At 39.0% G+C, this 23,372-nt stretch overlaps 1 protein-coding gene across 7 annotated transcripts in view; it reads right to left on the bottom strand.

Annotated features, from left to right (window-relative positions):
• Positions 1–1,345: 1,345 nt before the first annotated feature.
• The window catches only part of NFAT5 (nuclear factor of activated T cells 5), a 142,101-nt gene continuing 120,074 nt past the window's right edge, over positions 1,346–23,372 (bottom strand). For 6 of the 7 annotated variants that reach the window (XM_050773307.1, XM_050773309.1, XM_050773310.1 and 3 more), the window contains 5 exons: positions 21,437–21,520; positions 15,599–15,747; positions 11,782–14,269; positions 10,414–10,657; positions 1,346–9,593 (listed from right to left, as the gene is read on the bottom strand). In XM_050773307.1, the coding sequence (XP_050629264.1) occupies positions 10,422–10,657; positions 11,782–14,269; positions 15,599–15,747; positions 21,437–21,520 (2,957 nt within the window). In that variant the 3' untranslated portion in view covers positions 1,346–9,593; positions 10,414–10,421. The remainder of the gene's footprint in view (positions 9,594–10,413; positions 10,658–11,781; positions 14,270–15,598; positions 15,748–21,436; positions 21,521–23,372) is intronic. The other variant, XM_050773308.1, reaches the window with a different exon arrangement.

The raw sequence follows: 23,372 nt of genomic DNA, 5'->3' as shown, positions 1-23,372 counted from the left end.
CCCAGGCTGGTCTTGAACTCCCAGGCTGGCTCAAGTAGTCCTCCTGCCTCGACCTCCCAAAATGTTGGGATTACAAGCATGAGCCACCATGCTTGGCAAAGAATACTGTATTTAGAACAGCAGCATTGTTTAAAAAAAAACAAAACAAAACATATATATAATCATAAAAACTCATTTAGATATATATATATTTAAATGTATTAAAAATTGTCACTCCTTCATAGAATCAACAGATACTGTCTATATTTGATAAGAAGGTATAAGTATACTGTCTAAAGCAATGTCTTTTAAGATTCAGTTAGACACAATTTTCATGATACCCATGTATCTGTATTAGCATTTATTATTTTTCTTTTTAAATATTTTTCTTCCTTTTTCCTTTCATTTAAACATTAAAAAAAAAAAAAAATAGAGACAGGATCTTGCTATGTTGCTCAGATTGGTCTCCAACTCCTGACCTCAAGTGATCCTCCTGTCTTAGCCTCCTGAGTAGCTGGGATTACAGAGGTATGAGCCACCGAGCCCAGTGATTTAATATTTTTCTTTGACTCACTTTTTCCTTCACTCTGGTAGGTAGACACATTATTATTCTTTATTTTTTAGATGGAATCTCGCCCTGTTGCCCAGTGTGGAGTGCAATGGTGCAATCTCCGCTCACTGCAACCTCCACCTCCCAGGTTCAAACGATTCTCCTCCCTCAGTCTCCCACGTAGCTGGGATTACAGGCACCTGCCACTGTGCCCAGCTATTTTTTGTATTTTTAGTAGAAATGGGGTTTCACCATGTTGGCCAGGCTGGTCTCGAACTCCTGACCTCAGGTGATCTGCCTGCCTCGGCCTCTCATAGTGCTGGGATTACAGGCGTGAGCAACTGCGCCCAGCCTACATTTTTTTCTATTACACATCAAAACACTTATACATGTAAGTTTAAAAATAGTGTTTATCCATGTACCACAGTTAGTTGTGTACCACACTCTGATATGCACTAATTTAGAGATGTAGAAATACCACCAAAAGAATAAACAGAGATTGTCTCTGGGCATGAGACTGAGGGATGGGGAGACTTGGTTTTCATCAAAAGCACCTCCATGTACATGTATTGCTTTACTAAACATGAAACATTTAAATTAAGTAAAACAAAAATTCTGTCACACTGAGTCACTTATACTCTGCCTGACAAAATGGTAGGCACAAAATAACTACTTAGAAATATGTCGATATTTCACACCTCCTTCCTAATGATTTTATAATTTCAGCCACATACTCATGCTGCTCAAAACTGTCATTCATGCACACAATTCCATTCACAAAGTTTGAGGAAAAAAAGACAGCTATCCACTGCAAAATGAAAACTTTCAGTGTTTTATTTTTGACTGCAGCTGTTTACAGAAATATAGTTGCGAGTATACAAATGTTCCAATAGAAGCAAAATATCTTTTTAATATTTAACAAGTTATCACAGATAGCTAAAAACATAGATGCAAATGAAATTCCCCCAGAGAACAAACTGAAAATATCTGGTATCAGTGCTCTGAAATCCCAACTATGAAAGCCATATACACAAAAATGTAACCCTTATATCATTGCAGGACAATGGAAGAAGGCAGTTCAGTGGTTGATCAGTGTGCTCAAGCAAATAAAATTAAATAAAAATTAAAAATGGCAGAATGGTAGCTAAACCGCTTGAGAACAGGTTAATGAAATTATTGATAGTATATTTAAAACACTAAGTAAAAGAAGTGAATGAAACTCAGTTAAAGTTGTCAAAAAATTAGCAACTACTTGGAGCTTATCAATTAAAAGGAAACAATGTGAGTAGATACATTCATTAGATCAAAAGAAATTAGATCAAGTTCACTGGAATCAGTCTGTAACTACTTAAGTCACAATGACTTCTGTGCAGGAAAGGTTTTTACTGGACACAGAAATCTGATTCCAAGCCCACTCTTCAAACAGCTTTTGTGTGTGTGTATGTATGTGTGTAAGTGTGTGTATATGTTGTCCTGAGGTTCATCAGCTAAAATAATAATAATAAGCAATCCCTGCAAAATATTTCAAACCAGGCAGATGACTTCTGGAAGAGAGAGAAAGGAAGGGCAGAGGGAGGGAGAATATGAGTAAGCAAGCAGGGTCATATGGTTAAACACAGAATTTTTTAAAGGAGGTATTACAAGTGGGAGTCAAACAGAACTGTGGTAGAATGTTTTGGGTACAGGAATATATTATGTAATAGAGTGGGGAAGAGAAAAAGGGAATAAGAAGGGAGGAATGTAGCTAGAGCAGCTCCCAACAGTTTGCCTATGTATTTGCCAGCACCAAAATTTGTAGAGTAAGCCACTTACATTTCCACTGCTAGTATTAAGGAAAGACAGCAGTGATTTTTATAAAGTGAGTATACATTTATTTTTATTCTGAAATGTGAATTTTTCTTTCATGAGTTAACTAACTGGTAATTTGTAAACAGTGGGAAGAAGATTAGAACAATTATGGAGGTACTGAATTACACAAGGAGATTAAAATGAAATGAATCAATCTACCTATCTGGTGGTTAGTTTATATTGATGCATACACTTGAGAAAGGAGAAATGCCCAAATTGTATAATGCATTATCTTGTTTATTATTTATTTTAGTAAATAATTCTCGTCTGAAACATAAGCTCCAAGGATAGCTAAATCTCTACTGATAGCTTAGTGCTTATACAAAGCAAGTTACTTTTGAAGAAGTTTTACCTATTAAAAAAATAAGGTGCCATGTTGACCTGGTCAGCCATCTCGTTTACTATCTCAGATACAAATATAAATACAAGGAATGATGATTTTGTTCTGAGGGTTGGTCTAGCCAGAGCAAAACTGTGGTCTGCTGGTAAAGTACTAGGCAATGAAAACAAAGCTTGTATTACACTGCCCATAATGTACCCATTTTATGGATAAACAGGAGACTTTAGCACCGGTCAATTATATTAGCTACTTAAATGTCATAACAATTAAACATAGAACACTGCACCTATATATTTAAATCAGTCATTTAATGTAAACTTTTTAGTAAGTGGTAGGAAAATGCCAAACTAAATTAACTGAATTATCAAGAATTAGACTAATTGTGTATGTACATAAAATACACTATCTCTCTATAGGCAGTACTGAGAATAAATTATCTTTGCCAATAAAAGATTACAGATAACCAGGTTAAGCTGAATTTACATAAAGAACAATGTATAACTGTATCAGTCTCAGTGGAAGAAAAACTCTCTACATCTCAACAGAGTCTTAGACCAGTGGTTCCTAAACTTTAAAGTGTGCATCAGAATCACCTGGAGGGCTTGTGAAAACAGATTGCTGGGCCCTATTCCAGAGTTTCTGACTCAGTAGGTCTGGGAAGGGGCCCAAGAATTTACATTTCTAACTAGTTCCCAGGTGATACTGATACTAGCTGGTGGGCCGAGAACCATACTCTGAGAACCACTGGTTTGCACATACTACATATGTAGAAAAAGATATATTGTAATGTTCTTATACACATGGCACAAAATATATAGAAAGACAACTGGTTTTAATGAATTCCCAAACATGTAGGTTAGCAAGCTGAATGTTTCTAAAATAATCTGCTAAAGCGTAATCATTTCCCCTTATAGTAAATTACATTTCAAAGTCTTAAGTCCTACACAGTCATTTTAGAAAAATCCATATAACATTTATACCAAGTTGGCTATCCAAAAGAAAAGGGACATAATATTCTAAAGAGTTAAGATGAATTTGTTAGGAAGGAATCATTACTATACAGCATTCTTGGCTTCTTTGGAATGATTAAAGTGCATAATATCAATAGGGTATTAAGAATATTGCATAAAAATTTGCAGTCCTCGGTGCCACTAACAGTCACAGAAATACTAGCATGGGGAAAGCAGCCCTATCTCAAAGGTACAACTATCCTGACCTGTTGCTGATGGCTCTTTCTTCAAGCACCACCACCATGGTAAGGAGCTGGAATACAGGCAAAATTAACAAAAACCAAGGCACTCCATCCAACTTTATCTGATCAAAAGGAATTATCTTAGGTCTGGAGGGACTCAAATATAACTTTTTTCTCATTTCCTTTGACACTTTTTTTTCTAGGTAAATTAACTGAGGACAGACAAGAAGTACACTGACATAAACAACTTTGCCGAGTCTAGTTAAAAAAAAAGTGACATAAGCAGGCTTTACCTAAACTATGTTTTAGTAATTTATTTCCATCTAATTAACATCAGAGAAAATGCTTTAAACACTCTCTTCCTGAAATTTACACACATCTATGTGCATGGAGTTTCACAGATGCTAAAATTCTCATCAGTATTCAGATAAGACCTACCATTAGCTGGTTGAGATGAAGACAAACTTAATTTATATAAAGCTTGAACAGTCTAATTCTGTAATCTTTTACCCTCTCCCAAAGAAACAATTCTAGTAATGTACCTTTTCTTCCATTCTTAAGCCAAAGGAAAGAAATGGAGAAAAGAAGGTTTAAATGGAAAAAGTGAAAGCTGGGACCTATTGAAACTATTTGTTTATGTGTTTTTGGAAATAGTGAAGAATAAAATTATAAATGATAAAAAGGCACTTTTCCATAGCATTTGATCTAGATATAAAATATTCATTTAAAAAATTTCCTGAAAGAGAAAGTAAAAACATAATTTTATTAATAAATGAGGCTAGAATGGCATAAAAATAAATGGGGATTGAAGAAGTAATTAGGCCAGATGTGGTGGCTCATGCCTGTAATCCTAGCACTTTAGGAGGCCGAGGCAGGTGGATCACTGTGTTAGGAGTTCGAAACCCGCCTGGCCAACATGGCAAAACCCCGTCTCTACTAAAAAAATACAAAAAAATTAGCTGGGCCTAGTGGAGGGTGCCTGTAATCCTGGCTACTCGGGAGGCTGAGGCAGGTGAATCGCTTGAACCCGGGAGGCAGAGGTTGCAGTGAGCAGAGATCGCACACTGCACTCTAGCCTGAGAGACACAGCAAGGCTCCGTCTCCAAAAAAAAAAAAAAAAAAAAAAAAAAAAAAAAGAAGTAAAGTAACTAGAGCACTGGGACCATCCACAAATGATACTGTAGATATTATTCTGATATTTATTACATCATGAGCATTATCTCTACAATTTTGCTCTAGTGACACTAACAAGCAGAGAAGAAAACCTCTTTTTAATACATGTTATGAGATTCATAGGCAGTTATTTTTCTAACCTATGGTCTTTCTTCATGGAGTCCCTCTACACAGTCTAAGGCATGCAGATATAAGACAGCTGTCTTGGTTAGGGATAAAACCTATGGTCATAAAGCAGAGGAAAGCTAATTAATTTTAAAAATCAATTAGGAAACAGATATTGGAAGAGAAATCTTCATCAGAAAAATGAAAAATTATAAGATTACTATGTATGGTGAAAATGTATAACCATGGTGACTTTGAGTCTTTAATTATGAAATCATTTTATCCTGGTCATTATTTGTTGATGCATCTAACAGATTCACTTTCCTAAAACAAGCATTTATAAAGGCTTAAATGGTCAAAAAGAATTATCTTAGTTCTAGAGGGACTCAGATACAACTTCCTCATTTCCTTTGATACTATTTTTCCTAGGTAGATTAGCTGAGGTTCTGATGGGCAAGAAATGCACTAGAATAAACTTCCAAACTACAGCACATGTGATATTACAAAAAATGAAAATAAAAGGCAAGGAAGGATGGATGGAAGGAAGGAAGGGAGAAAGGAGGGAGGGAGGAATAAGGGAAGGAGAAACGAAGAAGGCAGGGAGGAAGGGAAGAAAGAAGGAAGGAAGGGAGGCAGGGAGGGGAGGAAAGGGAGGGAGGAAGGAAAGTCCTTCATTAATACTTCTTCTATAATAAAGCCCTTAAAAACTTGTTCTTTTTTTAAAACGATTTGTTTTAAAACAGATTTGCATTGGCTAAATAACACGATACTTTAATCATAAAGGTAACATGATCAAGCTTAGAGGCAAAATATGACTTCGAATGATCTTCACCCATGTTGTTGTTGGTGTGGATATATAATGGAATGACAATAAGGAATCACACACATACACACACACACACACACACACACACACACAGAGAAAGAGAGAGAGAGAAGCTCCAAGCGTTAATGTGAGTTGCTGAAAGCTAGAACAATTAAATGTAACAATATAAAGAAGAAAAGGTGGCTCACAGTTTATTTAGGTCCTTCTGCCATAAATACGTTTAATAAATTGTTGTTTCTATGGCCTTTGCTGGCTCACTGAGTCTCTCCCATATGTAGCTATAACTTGTAACAGTAATCAGGAAATTGCATTATTAGCACAAATATCAACCACTGAGCTTCAAAGAAGATGAATACTCTTTGTAGCCAAATTGTATTTTCAGAACATTGTACTTAACATTGACCTTTAGGGGTAAGGAACATTTAACAATGTAAAAAAGAACAACAACAAACCTATTATTATTGAACAAGAATATGGTAGCATAGCACAGCCCTTGTATAAATAACCACAAAATTTATGAGAATAAAAATCGGGTTTTCTGCCTCCATCCAATCAAACCACTACAGTTCAGGTATATATTCTGTTCTAAACTGAGATATTATAAAACAGAAAATTGGTCCCAGTGACTTGGCATTGCCAATCAGCATTTGATAACAATAAACCCCTTGCTAAACCACAGAAGTCAGCACACAAGCCAGTTGCCACTTCTTCCACAGTTCTGTATTAACAATCATCCTAATTAGAACTTGGTGAACAGATAGATTTCTTTAGTCTCCTATGTAATCTCTTAGAAAAAAGTTCAGAAAATTCAAAAATAACTTACAGATTTTTATTTCTACTACTTCTTTTTATACCTGCTGGGTTTGCTTTGTCTGAAATTTCAATCAACCCTACTTTAGGGTTAGAGTTTTACATTTTCAAACTGAAGCACTGGATTGTGTGACTGATCCTCCTCATAACCTGAACTATACTGGGTAATTTTTCCCAATAGGGGCTGGGGGAGAAGAGATACACTGAGGAAAATACTTTTGGTTCAGAGAATTTATAAAGTAGCTCTGGATATTACAAGATGGGAAAAATGTTATTAAAATTACAAACATGGGTTTTCTTAGTGTCTTTATAAATAAAAGGCATAGAATACAGAAAGCCAATTAATAATAACAATAACAACAATAATAAAATATTAAATATATAGTGAGCAAAGACTGAATGGCTCATTCTTGTGAAACACCATTTGACGCAATTGCCTCAATGGGTTTCCTGACTCTTAACACTTGGCTGAGTGAAAGCTCCAGCAAACACACAGTAAGCTGCCTTTAGCCCACTACTAACATCAAGGAACTGCCTGATGGAATGGCCACAGATGAACAGGTCATTTGTTTCAAAAGATACTTAAATACTCAATAAAGACATAACAAACCCCACCCCCCCTCACTGTTATCAGACGCCACGTTGTGGTAGAACATCAGACAAACTCACAAATTTACCACAAAAATGTGTGGCAAAAAAGAATAGTTTATATATATGTATATATATAAATTTCTATATTTATGCCAATGTACTCACTCAGTACAAATAGCAAAATAGTATACCATTTCCTAAATACAAAATATAGCTTTCCAAAAAAATGAAACACACATTAGATATAAACCATCCAAAACTTGAACGATTGAAAACTGTATTCAAAATTAAATGACCCAGAGTAGGTCTCTTTCTGAAAAGTTCCCTTCATATCGGCAAGAAGCCTGTACTACTGAAAACGTAATTCAATGCCTCTCAATCAGAGAGAGAAAGAAAGAAAGAAAGGGGCAGAGGTGGAGGGAAGAAAACGTGAGAAAAAAGAGAAAAAGACAAAAGAGCACATTCAAAGAACAAAGGAAGATCATCACCAAAAAAAAAAAAAAAAAAAAGAAGGAAAAATCTGGCTGTATAAACAAAACCAACACCACAATTCCACACAGTTCAACTAAATGTACAGGATAGGAAAAAAAAAAAAAAAAGAACAGAAAGTTAGCCTTCAACAATTAACAGGTTATTTTTTGTACACTTAAAAAATAAATGAAACGGACAAGGATACCAAAACATTATATCAACACATAGAAGCCACACACACGTTGGCCTTACACTGCATTGACAGCTTTCCACATGCCAAAAGGAAAATGAGACATAAGCATGTGTCCAGACACAGGTGGTAGTGAGAAGCAGGCATCCCACGGGTGGCAACAACGCCCAAAACTGTATAACTAATGCTACAACTGCCAAGTTCTGGAGTGTGTTATTTTGCTCTTTATAGATGTAACACAAGTTAATTCTTCATTTTAAGTCAATGATATGACCCTGTAAAGCCTAAGGCTTGTGGGAACCATCAGGTAAGTGACCACTTCAAACTGTAAAGCACTGAGGTGACAAGTGAATTTATACTCACTGCAGATCAGGGAGAAGTGATGTTTCAAGAAATTTTAGTTTGCCTTTTTTTTAAATTAAAATTTATACTGTTTCCTATTAGAAGGAAAAATTTGAAGACTTCAGAACAGCACCGTTCATGGGGAAAAATGTGTTGTTTCTCAGGAATTAACTCCCAATAATTCCTAAGACAGTACTTTCTGCCCTGTGCTGCAGGACTGCTAGGTCACCCTAGATTAAAGTGGCCAAAGATGCTACAGGGTCATAAAGCCAGTAGTATATCAATAGTTCTCTAAAGTGAAAAAGAGGTGAAAAGTAATATAGATGTATATAAAAAGGGAACACCAGCCTAAGACTGGGTTAAGAATAAAACACTCAAACTTTTCTGTCAATTTAAACTACTGTAGGAGGATATGAGAACATAATTTATCATATATTATCCCCTTCATTTTTTACAGATAAAGATAATTATTTTTCTATGCACAGTTATGGCTAAACCCCTTAGTAGAAACCCAGACAACTAACAACTCTCTGAAAAAATAAAATCAATGGCATTCCAGCTGTTCCCAGTTTTCTAAGTGTATCATCTGCCTTTGTGTTAAATCAAGAGTTCTTTTATCTGCATATACAGTTTACTTGTTAGAATGTTACCCCTTCAGTTTCTCCAATAAAACTGAAAAAAGATTCCTTCACTTTGGCCAACAGCTGTGCCTTTTATATTGAAAAAAATCACCGCCTTAGTTACTATTGAACTTTACTTTTTCAAAAGCCATTACTTGACTAAAACAATGCAGGAAAGAAAATAATGAAGAACGAAAGTAAACATGATATATTATTTTCTAATAGCAATAATAACTGAGTGGTCCAGCCTTTAATTTAAACTGTACGTTTAAGGAAATTGCGCCTAGGAAAATAATAACAATTAATTCTGCCAGCTGGAAACTCAAATAGATTCTCAGTCATCACTGTTATTAGGAATATAAAATATGAAGATGTTAACATTTGTGGTTAGTCACTGCAACAAGCAGCATAGGTGTGCTCTTTTGCAGTCAGAATAAAATCTATCAATTTACTCAAATACAGTTTTTCATATTTTGTTTTGTTTTTAAAATAATAATTCTCATGGAACCACAAGATCTCAGGACATCTTGGAATCAGGATTTTCTTCATGGAATTTCTAAAAAAGAGAAAAAGTTTAATGTAACTTACGAGGGAGGGAAGTATTTATAAAGTGTCTGATACCCTGAATGATCCTAAAGTATATTATGGTACTATAAGTAAAACTTTTTCATATTTGATCTTCCACAGACTTTTCTGACTCAATATTTATTTCTGGAGGAAGGGATGATTATATACAATATATAGTACAGAGTAAACACACTGTGCATACTCATCAGATGTTTTGTTATTCCAAGGCAAAGAAGCTCAGAAGCAGAAGGAATTTCCAATATAGGTTGAATATCCCTTATCTAAAATGCTTGGGATCAGAAGTATTTCCAATTTCTTTTTTGGATTTTGGAATATGTACATACACACAATGAGATATCTTGGGAATAAGACACAAGTCCAAACATGTAATTCACTTCTGTTTCATATACACCTAAAAAGATCTATCACAGCTGAAGGGAGCTGGGAAAATCTTTTTTTCCCTCAGGGACACCAAATCAACTGTATGTTGTGAGCCTGCATTTTGACTATGACCCTATCATATGAGGTCAGGTGTGGAATTTTCCACTTGAGATGTCATGTCAGCACTCAAAAAGATTCGGATTTCAGAGCATTTTGGATTTTGGATTTTTGGACTAGGGATGTTTGGTCTGTATTAACTATATGACCATAAGCTATCATTCAGAATAATTTTATTCAGAGTAAAAAAGTATCATCTTGTGAGGAAGTCACATTTTAAAAGTTTAGAACTAAACTACTATTACTTAACCTAAATCTGTTAAGAATAAAATTTGATGCTTTCCAATAAGAAGCCAAAATGCAATACTTACATATCCAGTTAAAAGGAGCCAGTCAAGTTGTTCCCTTGGTTTTGCAACGAAACAAGCAAATCAATCTTTTCGATGTTCTGGTTGGTGTTTATAGAGGATGCCAGTGGAGAATTCTCTGGCATTTGCTGAGAAAGAAGTGTTGTCACAGGTGGCTGGCCCTCATTTTGTGGTTGGCCTGGCTGACTTATGGCCATCAACTGATCAGGCAAGGTAGCTGGTCCAGAGGTTAAAAGCTGACTACAGTCTGCAGAGACATTGAAAATAGAAGGTATCTGGTTAGTGAAGATTCATGAAAAGATATTAGTTGTTGGGGCAAATTCATTACTGCATTCTCTTTGTACATTACTAAAAGTTAGGCACCTGACAGTCCAAGAAAAAAGTTTTCACAGATTGGCACTGGAATTCATCTTAGGTTTCCTTTAAGCAGTCTAAAAATACAACTTTGCTTAAATATCAAAAGTCCTATATAAATTCCTTGGTATATTAACATTAAAGATGGGTTTCTTTTTTTTTTTGAGACGGAGTCTTGCTCTGTCGCCCAGGTTGGAATGCAGTGGCCGGATCTCAGCTCACTGCAAGCTCCGCCTCCCGGGTTTACGCCATTCTCCTGCCTCAGCCTCCCGAGTAGCTCGGAATACAGGCGCCCGCCACCTCGCCCAGCTAGGTTTTTTTTTGTATTTTTTAGTAGAGACGGGGTTTCACCGTGTTAGCCAGGATGGTCTTGATCTCCTGACCTCATGATCCACTGGTCTCGGCCTCCCAAAGTGCTGGGATTACAGGCTTGAGCCACTGCGCCCGGCCTAAAGATGGGTTTCTACCTCCTTAGAAACTACTGACTTCAATTGGCTAAGATATTATCTGTCATTCTTACTTCGTTTTCCTTTTAAGTTTATAGCTTAAAATGGCAAACACACATTTTTATACATAGGCGCTCGGCCTATTATCACCATTTTAAATGAGAGAATTGAGACCCATAAAAGCCAAATAACTTGTACAAGATCTCATAGTCTATAGGTGATAGAGTTCTAACTACAATCTACACTCTTAAAACAACCATACAGGACGGGTGCGGTGGCTCACGCCTGTAATCCCAGCACTTTGGGAGGCCGAGGCCAGCAGATCACTTGAAGTCAAAAATTCGACACCAGCCTGGTCAACATGGTGAAACCCCATCTCTAACAAAAATACAAAAATTAGCTGGGTGTGTTGTGCAAACCTGTAATCCCAGCTGCTCAGGAGGCTGAGGCAGGAGAATCACCTGAACCTGGGAGGCAGAGGGTGCAATCAGTCAAGATTGCACCACTGTACTCTGCTTCCTTCTAATAATAATGATGACCAATTAAGTAATGAAAAATTAGAGTTTCTTACTATTTTGAATGCCAAATAAGAACATTCCTGATGTCTGCTGAGATGAGCCAGGAGAATTCTGTAGTTGGTTCATTGTGCCTCCTGCTGTGTTGTGAAATAAAGTAGCCTGTGGTTGAGGCGAAGATGAGGCTCCTTGAATTCCAGGCATGTTGTTCTGAGGGGAATAAAGAGGAGACTGTTGCATATCTTGTTGATTTATACTGGTCTGCAAGGCAGACATGGATGCTGGAGATAAGAAGAGTGTCACTTGCTGCTCTTGAGAACTAGGTGACCCTTGTACCAACTGAATCTGAGGAGAGCTATGGAACAAGGGGGTCTGTGATGATTCCGACTGGGTAGGACCTGGGTTCTGAAGTGAGGAAACTGTGGACTGACTCTGAAATTGCATGGGCTGTTGCTCTTGATTCATTGGGGCCATATTACTTTGTTGGTGAAAAATTGACTGGTTCTGTTGCTCCTGATTAGCCATTGGATTTTGATTTGGGTTGAATATCATGTTTGGTGGTGGTTGCTTTGGAGACGCCATTGTAGCCATGGTATTCTGATTACTGAATAAAATGCCCTGTTGTTGTTGCTGCTGCTGTTGCTGCTGCTGTTGCTGCTGTTGCTGCTGCTCCTGGGATGGAGAGTTACTCTGCATGGCAACTATTGAGTGCTGTGACTGGAACATGGTTCCTTGTTGGCTTTGAGGCATTGGATTAGGTGGAAGGGAGCCCAGGGACACCTGAGGCTGAAATAAACCCTGCTGGGGGGGTTGTGCCTGTTCTTGGGAAAGCATAGGGGTCTGGATGTGTGATATTGGAGCTTGCTGTTGGAAAGCAGCTTGTTGTTCAGTGTTTGATGTTGACTGAAGTGGAGAAATTGAGTTCGGTGCTGCAAAAAATGCTTCTTGGGCTACTGTGTTAGTCTGAAGATTATTCATGGGACTCTGGGAAAGAAATATGTTGGTTGACTGCTGGTCTTGAGGAACTGAAGAGCCCTGTAACACAGCAATGGTACTTTGAGAGTGAAACATTGGAGGCTGCATTTGTTCAGAGGAGGTTGTAGAAGTCTGACTGTGGACAATAGGATTTGGACTATGAAAGAGAGAACCTTGAGTTTCCTGGGAAAGATTCTGAGCATCAGCAATAGGATTCTGAGGATGAAAAAGTTGGGCCTGTGAATGAGAAGACTGCTGCAAAAAATTTCCAGATTGAAGTGACATCATCTCATTCCCTTGCTGGAATAAACCATTACCTTGTTGCTGGGTACCACTATTCTGAACACTCATCATACTTTTTGTGGATGAAAAAAGGTTAACTTGAGGTTGATTGTCCCCACTATGTTGCATTTGGACCATGGTCTGAAAGACACTGTTCTGAATCTGTTTTGCTTGTGTTCCAGTTTCTTCTCCATCTCCTGAACTTGATGTCTGAAACATGGTAGTGCCAGGGGTTGCAACCTGCTGTGTGGTGGTTGTAGAAGTTTCATTTCCAGAAACTGCAGGAGGAGAAGAAAACAATTCACACTGCATTTGCATATCCTCATTGGTAGACAATGCACTCATCATGTGAGAAGTCTGCTGGTAAACTGGCGATTGCTGAAGGTTTCCATTTGCTGAAGCAGTTGAAGGGAATAATTCTGACTGAATCTGGGCAGCTGCCTGGCAGATACTCTGTTGCATCTCCATCACCATTGCGGCTGAAGATTCCATCACTTGCTGTTGTTGCTGCTGCTGCTGTTGATTAGATAACGTGTTTTCAGACTGTGGATGAACACTTTCAGCTCTTCCAGGTAATAAATTATCTGGTCTGGTATGGACTGTTGGCTCTGTTGAGGAAAACATTCCAGGGCTTACACCACTCTGAATTTGACTGACTTGTTGAAAAATATCTGCACTAAGCTGCTCTTGAACATTCTCATTACCATCTGGAGCAGAAAATAAAACTGAAGATAACTGTTGCTGTGCCTCTAAAACTTGCTGGACCAAGTCAACACTTCCACTGCTGCCACTAGCAGTACTGCCTGTAAAACTCCCTGCTTGCAGCTGCTGAATAGTATTCTGAAGCTGACTCACACTATTTGGTGATGGAAAAATATTTGATGAAATCTGCTGCTGTAAAGTCTGTGCTTGTTCTTGTAGTGGTGACTGCTGCTGTTGTTGTGACGCCTCAGTCAGTTGTGACAAATTAACCACTGTGCCATCTGACTGTAATACCTCTCTAGACTGAGTTTCTCTTGTCTGAAACTGTGTAGCCTGCTGCAATAATGCATCGCTGTTGGGCAGCTGACTAGAAGCAGAAACTGCTGGAAAAGTACCAGGCTGTGAGATGTCCTGGGTTTGAATAGTTGTCAGGGTCTCTGGGTTGTATGCCTTGGGCTGAATCTGCTGCTGTTTTTCATTTTCAGAAGGTAGGTGGGAAGATGATGGTGATGAAAAAGAGCCATTTCCTGCTATGTTTGAGATGTTTTCTAATGCTTGCTGAGTTGATCCGACTGTCTTTGTAGTCTAAAACATAAAAATCCCCAAATAATATGAATATATAAACATTAAATAAGTTTGTAACATACATCAAAAATCACTATTGTTTGGCCAGGCGCGGTGGCTCAAGCCTGTAATCCCAGCACTTTGGGAGGCCAAGGCGGGCAGATCACGAGGTCAGAAGATCAAGACCATCCTGGCTAACACCGTCAAAACCCGTCTCTACTTTTGAAAAGACAAAAAATTAGCCAGGCGAGGTGGCGGGTGCCTGTAGTCCCAGTCACTCGGGAGGCTAAGGCAGGAAAATGGCGTGAACCTGGTAGGTGGAGCTTGCAGTGAGCTGAGATCATGCCACTGCACTCCAGCCTGGGTGACAGAGAGAGACTCCATCCGTCTCAAGGGGGGAAAAAAATCACTATTGTTCTAAAAATATATGCAGGACCAGTTTTCCACTCTATATTATCATCATTTACAAAACAGGTATGGGACTACAATTCTCCATTACATGATGCCTCATTTTCCTTGGGATATATATATATATATATATATATATATATTTTTTTTTTTTTTTTTTTTTTTGAGACGGAGTCTCGCTCTGCCGCCCAGGCTGGAGTGCAGTGGCCGGATCTCAGCTCACTGCAAGCTCCGCCTCCCGGGTTCACGCCATTCTCCTGCCTCAGCCTCCCGAGTAGCTGGGACTACAGGCGCCGCCACCTCGCCCGGCTAGTTTTTCGTATTTTTCAGTAGAGACGGGGTTTCACCGTGTTAGCCAGGATGGTCTCGATCTCCTGACCTCGCGACCCGCCCGTCTCGGCCTCCCAAAGTGCTGGGATTACAGGCTTGAGCCACCGCGCCCGGCCGGGGATATATTTTTAAAAAGTACTATAAGCAAAGATAGTCAAACAAAGAAGTAGAATAATCAGCTATTGATATACTTAGGTGAATTAAGGGTAATCAGAACACATTAATTTTATGGTTCATCAAGAGCAGGTATCAAAATATCTCAATTTTGCAGCTCCTCAGTAACATTACAGGGGAGAAGACAAGTAAAAAAAAAGAAATAGAAAGTTACGGGAAAAGACTGGGAAAAAAATAAAAACACCTCTTAATTCTGAAAATGCTAAAATTAGTACTTTCATTAATATCTCATATAACATATTAATTCCTCCCTTGTCAAAATGTATATTGGAAGTCACTTTGTGGGCAATTTTGCTGAAGTATAAAGCATTCCCTCTTTACAGCAAAATTCATTAAGTACATCCAAAGTAAAAGCAATGTGAAAAAAATAGGAAAAGTAAAAGACAGCAATTTTTATATAGGAGGTTAGAAGTTGGAGCAGTAGTCAATATAGCTTACCTTAAAAATAGTGGAAGATCTTTTTTCTGCTGTTACTTCCATTGGAGTAACATCTTCACTCTTAATCATACTGCTTGGTATGAGTGGAGTGATCAGGGCGTTAGGAATAATATTTACCTTATCTAAATTACATCCAGTAGTTTTCATTGCTGCATACACACACAAAAAAAGAAAAGTTTAAAATCACAAAAATTACCAACTATTTTATTCTAAAATTTATTATTAGTCATGATTTAAATGTCTATTTTTTGATGCTGTAATGGTAGCATGAGATACAAAACTGGTATATTAAGATGTATCTTCCCTTTTATGAAGTGCATTGGCTGGGGGACCTCTGGAATGGGCCTGGAACTATAGCTTAAATATTAATAATAAGCTTAAGCAGTTCGATTACCAGGCTATATTCCCCAAGACCGTTCCAAGTGCCTTGAATCATACTACCCAACCTGACCAGAGTATATTATAGGATACAGTTTAAAAATCTCCAGGAGGATAAAGCTACTCAATTACAACCACTACACTCTTCTCTTAGGATTTAGCTGTCTGACAATATAAAGTCTCAGAACTTCATAAGGGCTATGAGATTGTCAGAGCACTTCTTTCTTAAACTAAGTTCAAGCTTCTCATTAGAAAATACCACCCAGTGATCAATAAATTTTGCTTTTCTAAATTAAAACTAATTAGAAAATTTGAATATGACAAGTTGGCACATGGACACAATTCTCTTTTAGACTGGACTTTAAACATCTTTTTTTTTCCCCCAGAAATAAGGGCTATTTTAGGTTTACAAACCAAATTTCCCAAGCAAAATGAAAAATTATTTCCCACCTCCTACCACCTCCATTTTGAGGAGTAGTTAGTTCTAGATTTGTACCTAGAGGCAACATATAGCAAGATTCTACCACTCCACTATATCTACTTTTCCCCCTTGATTGCTTTTCTTTCTTCTTCTTTGTCTACCTGAGTCTGCACTGGCACTCAGTGGTAGCTACCGCTACTGCTAATGACAATCTTCTGAGTTGAGCACATAGCCAAATCCTGATTTAAAAGTTTACTACCACTTGGAGGCTCTATGGAAAGAGTCTTCAGAAAGCATAGCTGTTAAATTTCTTAATTTGATACCGAGAAGAAATCCTGGCTATAAAGCTTTTAAAAAGGCACATGGTATATAAGTTGGATAGCTCCCTTCATAAATTTTTTTTGTTGTTATTGTTAGTCAATATGCTGCTGAAAGGCCAAGTGTGGTGGCTCATGCCTGTAATCTCAGCACTTTGGAAGGTTGAGGCGGGCGGATTACTTGAGGCCAGGAGTTTGAGACCAGCCAGGCCGACATGGTGAAACTCTGTCTCTACTAAAAATACAAAAATTAGCAAGGCATGGTGGCACATGCCTGTAAATCCTAGCTACTTGGGAGGCTGAGGCACAAGAATCGCTTGAATCCGGGAGAAGGAGGTTGCAGTGAGCTGAGATTGCTCTACCGTACTGCAGGCTAGGCAACAGAGCAAGACTCTGTCTCAAAAAAAAAAACTGAAAGTAAATATTTTTATCTAAAAATCTATTTGCAATTTTCTTGTCTTCAACTTGCCTCACAGCCATTTGGCTAAAAACCTAATTCCTATGAAAACTGATTATTTTGATAGAGGGGAAAGTGCTCATTTAACTTTTGACATTCCATGTTTTATTATTCTACCTGTTTGAGAAATGAATCATTTATTCATGAGTTCTTTGGACCTATTTTCACCTAAATTATAATACCAATACAATTCCCCTAACCACCAGATTTTTATTTTATTTTATTTTATTTATTTTATTTGAGACAGGGTCTCTCTCTGTTGGTGGGTGTGCAGTGGTACAATCAGGCCTCACTGCAACCTCCACCTCCTGGGCTCAGGCAATCCTCCCACCTCAGCCCCACAAGTAGCTGGGACTACAGGCACACACCACCATGCCTGACTAATTTTTTAAATTTCTTTGTAGAGACAAGAGTCTCATTATGTTGCCTAGGCTGGTCTTGAACTCCTGAGCTCAAGCGATCCTCCCTGCTAGGCCTCCCAAAGTGCTGGGATTATAGGCATGAGCCACCACACTCGGCCTACAACCTAATTTTGACTGAGACAAAACTTCAGATCATGTACAGGGCAGGCATTTAAAAGTAATCTACGAATATCCCATAGAACATTTTTAAAACCATTGGTGTTATCTTAAGTTGATCCTGTAATAGTCAACTACTATTCTTGCTTTTGAATTTCATTAGATCATGAGCTCCATGAAGGCAGATGTTATCGCCTGTTGCACAGTAGGTAATCAACAAATGTTTGCTGAGTGAATGAAGAAAAGAATTAATCTTACTTTAGCTTTATCACTGTCAATTTAGTTTGTTGTGGATTATTTGGTTAATCCTACAAAAATAAAAATATGGGCCAGGTGCAGTGACTCATGCCTGTAATCCCAGTAATATGGGAGGCGGAGGCAGGTGGACCACGAGATCAGGAGTTCGAGACCAGCCTGACCAACATGGTGAAACCCTGTCTCTACTAAAAATACAAAAAATAAAATAAAATAAAATAAAAAATAGCCAAGCGTGGTACAGGGCACCTGTAAATCTCAGCTACTGGAGAGACTGAGCCAGGAGAATCACTTGAACCCAGGAGTCAGAGGTTGGAGGTTGCAGTAAGCTGAGACCATGCCACTGCACTCCAGCCTGGGCAACAAAGCAAGATTCCATCTCAAATAATAATAATAATAAATAAAAATAAAAATATACAGTCTGTATTTTTCTTTTTAAAAATATTCATTCATTCATTCATTCACTCACTCATTTATTCAATTAGAGGCAGGGTCTCATTCTGTTACCCAGGCTGGAGTGTAGTACCTGCAGCCTCAAACTACGGGATTCAAGTGATCCTCCCACCTCAATCCCTTGAGTAGTTGGAATTATAGGAACTAGCCACTGTTCCTGGCTTATATTTTTATTAACATTATTTTTGGTCTAAAAATTTCCATGTTTACAGTCAAGATTATATTATAATTCAATTAGAAATTACATATAAATAAATATATCACCTATACAGTTACTGCTTAACAGATCTACAATTTTTCTTAAAATGTATTTAGATAGTAATGCTTATTATCTTCTCCCCCTTTCTGGAAAGTGAGACTAGGTAGAGTAAGTTGAGCAAGACTCTTTTATCTATCCTCAGCTGACCACTGACAAGTATGTCTACTGGTAAAACAAACAGTAAAAGGACATTTTAGTCTAATGCTCATGCACAGATATAAGTCTTTCTACTGTCATATGCACAAAGGTCACAGAGGTTAATTTTATTTATGTTCCAATCCTTTTTTTTTTTTTTTTTTTCCAGAGTCTCACTCTGTTGCCCAAGCTGGAGTGCAGTGGCTCAATCTGGGCTCACTACAACCTTCGCCTCCTGGATTCAAGCGATTCTTCTGTCTCAGCTTCCCAACCAGCTGGGATTACAGGCACACGCCACCATGCCCGACTAATTTTTTATTTTTAGTAGAGACAGGGTTTTGCCATGTTGGCCAGGCAGGTCTCAAACTCCTGACCTCAGGTGATCCACCAGCTTGGCCTCCCAAAGTGCTGGGATTACAGGCGTGAGCCACTGCATCTGGCCTTGTTCCAATTTTATCTAAGTCTAGTCCCACCAAAAACAGTCCAAAATGTCTCCAGGCCAGACACTAAGTTTGTCAGATATGTTCCATCTTGTTAATTTAATAATAATCTTCTAGTCAACTTCAATTTAGTAGTACATTATAAATGAAAATATCAGATTAATTTTTTTCTCCTCCTCATTAAGAATTAATTTGCTCTAAGAACATCAAGCTGGCGTCAATGCATTACAATCCAACACTTGCATTTTTTCTCAAGTAATCTCTATTTACCAAACTATTTCTCATATGTGATTTATATATATTTTTTGACGTAGAGTTTTACTCTGTCGCCCAGGCTGGAGTGCAGTGGCATGATCGCGGCTCACTGCAATCCCTGCCTCCCGGGTTCGAGAAATTCTTCTGCCCAATCTCCCGAGCAGCTGGGATTACCGGCATGCACCACCACGCCCAGCTAAATTTTGTATTTTTACTAGAGATGAGGTTTCACCATGTTGGCCAGGCTGGTCTCAGATTCCTGACCTCAGGTGATCCACCCACCTTAGCCCCTCAAAGTGCTGGGATTATAGGTGTAAGCCACAATGCCCAGCCTGATTTAAATTTTTTATCAAAAAGGTACATAAACAAAACAAATTTCTGCTTTGTTTTGTTTTTGAGAGTCTTGTTCCTTTGCCCATGCTGAGTGCAGTGGTATGATCACAGCTCAATCCAGCTTCAACCTCTTCAGGTTAAGCAATCCTCCTACCTCGGTATCATGAATAACTAGGATGATAGGTGCATGCCACCATGCCTGGTTAATGTTTATAATTTTTTTTTTTCTTTTTTTTTGAGACCGAGTCCTGCTCTGTTGCCCAGGCTGGAGAGAGCAGTGGTACAATCTCGGCTCACTGCAACCTCCACTTCCAGGGTTCAAGCGATTCTCTTGCCTCAGCCTCCAGAGTAGCTGGGATTACAGGCACATATCACCATGCCAGGCTAATACTTTTTGTATTTTTAGTAGAGATGGGGTTTCGCCATGTTGACCAGACTGGTCTTGAACTCCTGACCTCAGGTGATCTGCAAAGCTCAGCCTCCCAAAAGTATTGAGGTTAAACGCATGAGCCACCGCGCCTGGCCTATTTTTTTTTTTTTTTTTTTGAGATAGGAGTTTCGCTCTTGTTGCCCAGATTGAAGTGCAGTGGCACGATCTCGGCTCACTGCAATCTCTGCTTCCTGGATTCAAGCAATTCTCCTGTCTCAGCTTCTCGAGTAGCTGGGATAACAGGCATGTACCACCATGCTTGGCTAATTTTGTATTTTTAGTAGAGAATGGGTTTCTCCATGTTGGTCAGGCTGGTCTTGAATGCCTGACCTCAGGTGATCAGCCCACCTTGGCCTCCCAAAGTGCTGGCATTATAGGCGTGAGCCACTGTGCCTGGCCTGTTTTAATTTTTTTTTTGGTAGAGACAAGAAATCTTCTCACTGTGCTGCCCATATCTGTTCAGCAATAACTACAGATGATGCATTTAATTATTAGCCAATGGATATCTATCATCTCAAATTTCTGGACTCAAGTAATCTTCCTACCTTCGTCTCCCAAAGTGCCGGGACTATAGGTATGGCCCACCGTGCCTGGCCTTACTTTCCTTTTTTTTTTTTTTTGAGAAGGGTCTCGCTCTGTGACCCAGGCTGGAGTACAGTGGCATGATCTTGGCTCACTGCAACCTCTGCCTCCCAGATTAAAGAGATTCTCCTGACTCAGCCTCCCGAGCAGCTGGGACTACAGGCACCTGCCACCACCCCTGGCTAATTTTTGTATTTTTAGTAGAGACAGGGTTTCACCATGTTGGCCAGGCAGGTCTTGAACTCCTGACCTCAAATGATCTACCTGCCTCGGCCTCCCAAAAAACTGGGATTACAGGCATGAACCACTGTGCCCGGCCTCATATACTTTTAATATTGGGGAATTAAAAAAACAAAAAACAAAAAAACAAAACTCCTCCATTCCAATGTACTTTAAAATATATATAAACATATTCAGCAAGAAAAATATCAAATTGGAAAACAAGTCTCTACATTTAGTAAAATTAAACACGTATTTATTTTACAATATGAAAGATACCCTGCAAAATATTGTAAGTACTTAAGAGAAAATAAAACAGTAAGGTGTGCTAGAGAAAACATACAGGAGCACCTAATTACGATTTTTGAGAATAATCTACTTGGTACCTTTCATGGCCTCTTCAAAGGAGCAAGGTCTTGCTGGACTAGATATTTCCTTCTTCACATTTACATTCAAAGCACCAGCTGTTGCTATTAAAAAAAAAAGATTAATGTATTTATCTACATTTACTCATCCTAAAAACCTTGTATCTTAAATTCTTTAATTAGAATATCTTGTCACACAGTATCATTTAATTATTTGTTTAGCAGAAATTCTAGTTGAGGTAAATTTCTATCCTCTAAATTCTCCAATCTCCAAGTGGGCAGAGCATGCGATCACTTAGCAAAACAAAACCAGGCGGGGTGCAGTGGCTCACATCTGTAATCCCAGCACTTTGGGAAGCCAAGGTGGGTGATCACTTGCGGTCAGGAGTTCAAGACCAGCCTGACCAACATGGTGAAACCCCATCTTTTTTTTTGAGACAGAGTCTTGCTCTGTTGCTCAGGCTGCAATACAGTGGCTCGATCTCGGATCACTGCAACCTCTGCCTCCTGGGTTCAAGCAATTCTTTGCCTCAGCCTCCTGAGTAGCTGGGATTACAGGTGCCTACCACCACTCCCGGCTAAATTTTTTTGTATTTTTAGTAGAGACAGGGTTTCACTATCTTGGCCAGGCTGGTCTTGAACTCCTGACCTTGTGATCCACCAGCCTTGGCCTCCCAAAGTGCTGGGATTACAGGCGTGAGCCACCGTGCCCAGCCTAATTATCTATTTATTTATTTATTTTTGAGACAGAGTCTCGCTAGGTCACCCAGGAGTGCAGTGGTATGATCATGGCTCACTGCAACATCCACCTCCCAGGTTCAAGCCATTCTCCTGCCTTAGCCTCTTGAGTAGCTGGGATTTCAAGTGCATGCCACCATGCTAGGCTAATTATTTATTTATTTTTTTGAGATGGAGTTTCACTCTTGTTACCCAGGCTGGAGTGCAATGGTGCAGTCAAGGCTCACTGCAACCTCCACCTCCTGGGTTCAAGGGATTCTCCTGCCTCAGCCTCCCGAGTAGCTGGGACTACAGGCGCACACCACCACACCTGGCTAATTTTTGTATTTTCAGTACAGACAGGGTTTCACCATGTTGGCCAGGCTGGTCTCAAACTCCTGACCTCATGTGATCTGCCCATCTTAGCTTCCCAAACTGCTGGGATTATAGGCATGAGCCACCGCACTGGCTGCCAGGCTAATTTTTGTATTTTTAGTAGAGATGGGGTTTCACTGTGTTGGCCAAGCTGGTCTCAAACTTCTGATTTCAAGTGATCTGCCCACCTTGGCCTCCCAAAGTACTGGGATTACAGGCTTGAGCGCCCAGCCTACTATAATAAATTTAAACTATAAATTTAATGGGCCTAAGAATATAAATCAGTTCTAAAAACTAAAGTTTAATAAATTACAAATAAATTGGTTCTTGCTTCAAATGATTACATATTTTATTTGAATACATTTTATTTTTTTTTCCTTTGAAACAGGGTCTGGGGCTCTGTCACCCAGGCTAGAGTGCAGTGGCATGATATTGGCTCACTGCAACTTCCACCTCCCAGGCTCAAGCCATCCACCCACCTCAGTCTCCCGAGTAGCTGGAACTACAGGCGCATGCCGCCACGACAGGCTAATTTTTATATTTTTGGTAGAGATGGTGTTTTGCCATGTTGCCCAGGTTGGTCTCAAACTGCTGAGCTCAAGCAATCTGCCCACCTCAGACTCCCAAATTGCTGGGATTACAGGCATGAACCACCATGCTTGGCCTTAATTTCTACTTTTCTTTTTTCTTTTTCTTTTCTTCTTTTTTTTTTTGAGACGGACTTTCGTTCTTGTTGCCCAGGCTGGAGTGCAATGGCGTGATCTCGGCTCACTGCAACCTCCACCTCCCAGGTTCAAGCAATTCTCCTGCCTTAGCCTCCTGAGCAGCTGTGATTACAGGCATGCCCCACCACACCCAGTTAATT

This window comes from Macaca thibetana, chromosome 20 (genome assembly GCF_024542745.1).
Source record: "Macaca thibetana thibetana isolate TM-01 chromosome 20, ASM2454274v1, whole genome shotgun sequence".
NCBI classification, from domain to species: Eukaryota; Metazoa; Chordata; class Mammalia; order Primates; family Cercopithecidae; genus Macaca; species Macaca thibetana.
Note: the sequence above shows the minus strand (reverse complement) of the source record. Positions and strands in the feature narration are given on the sequence as shown.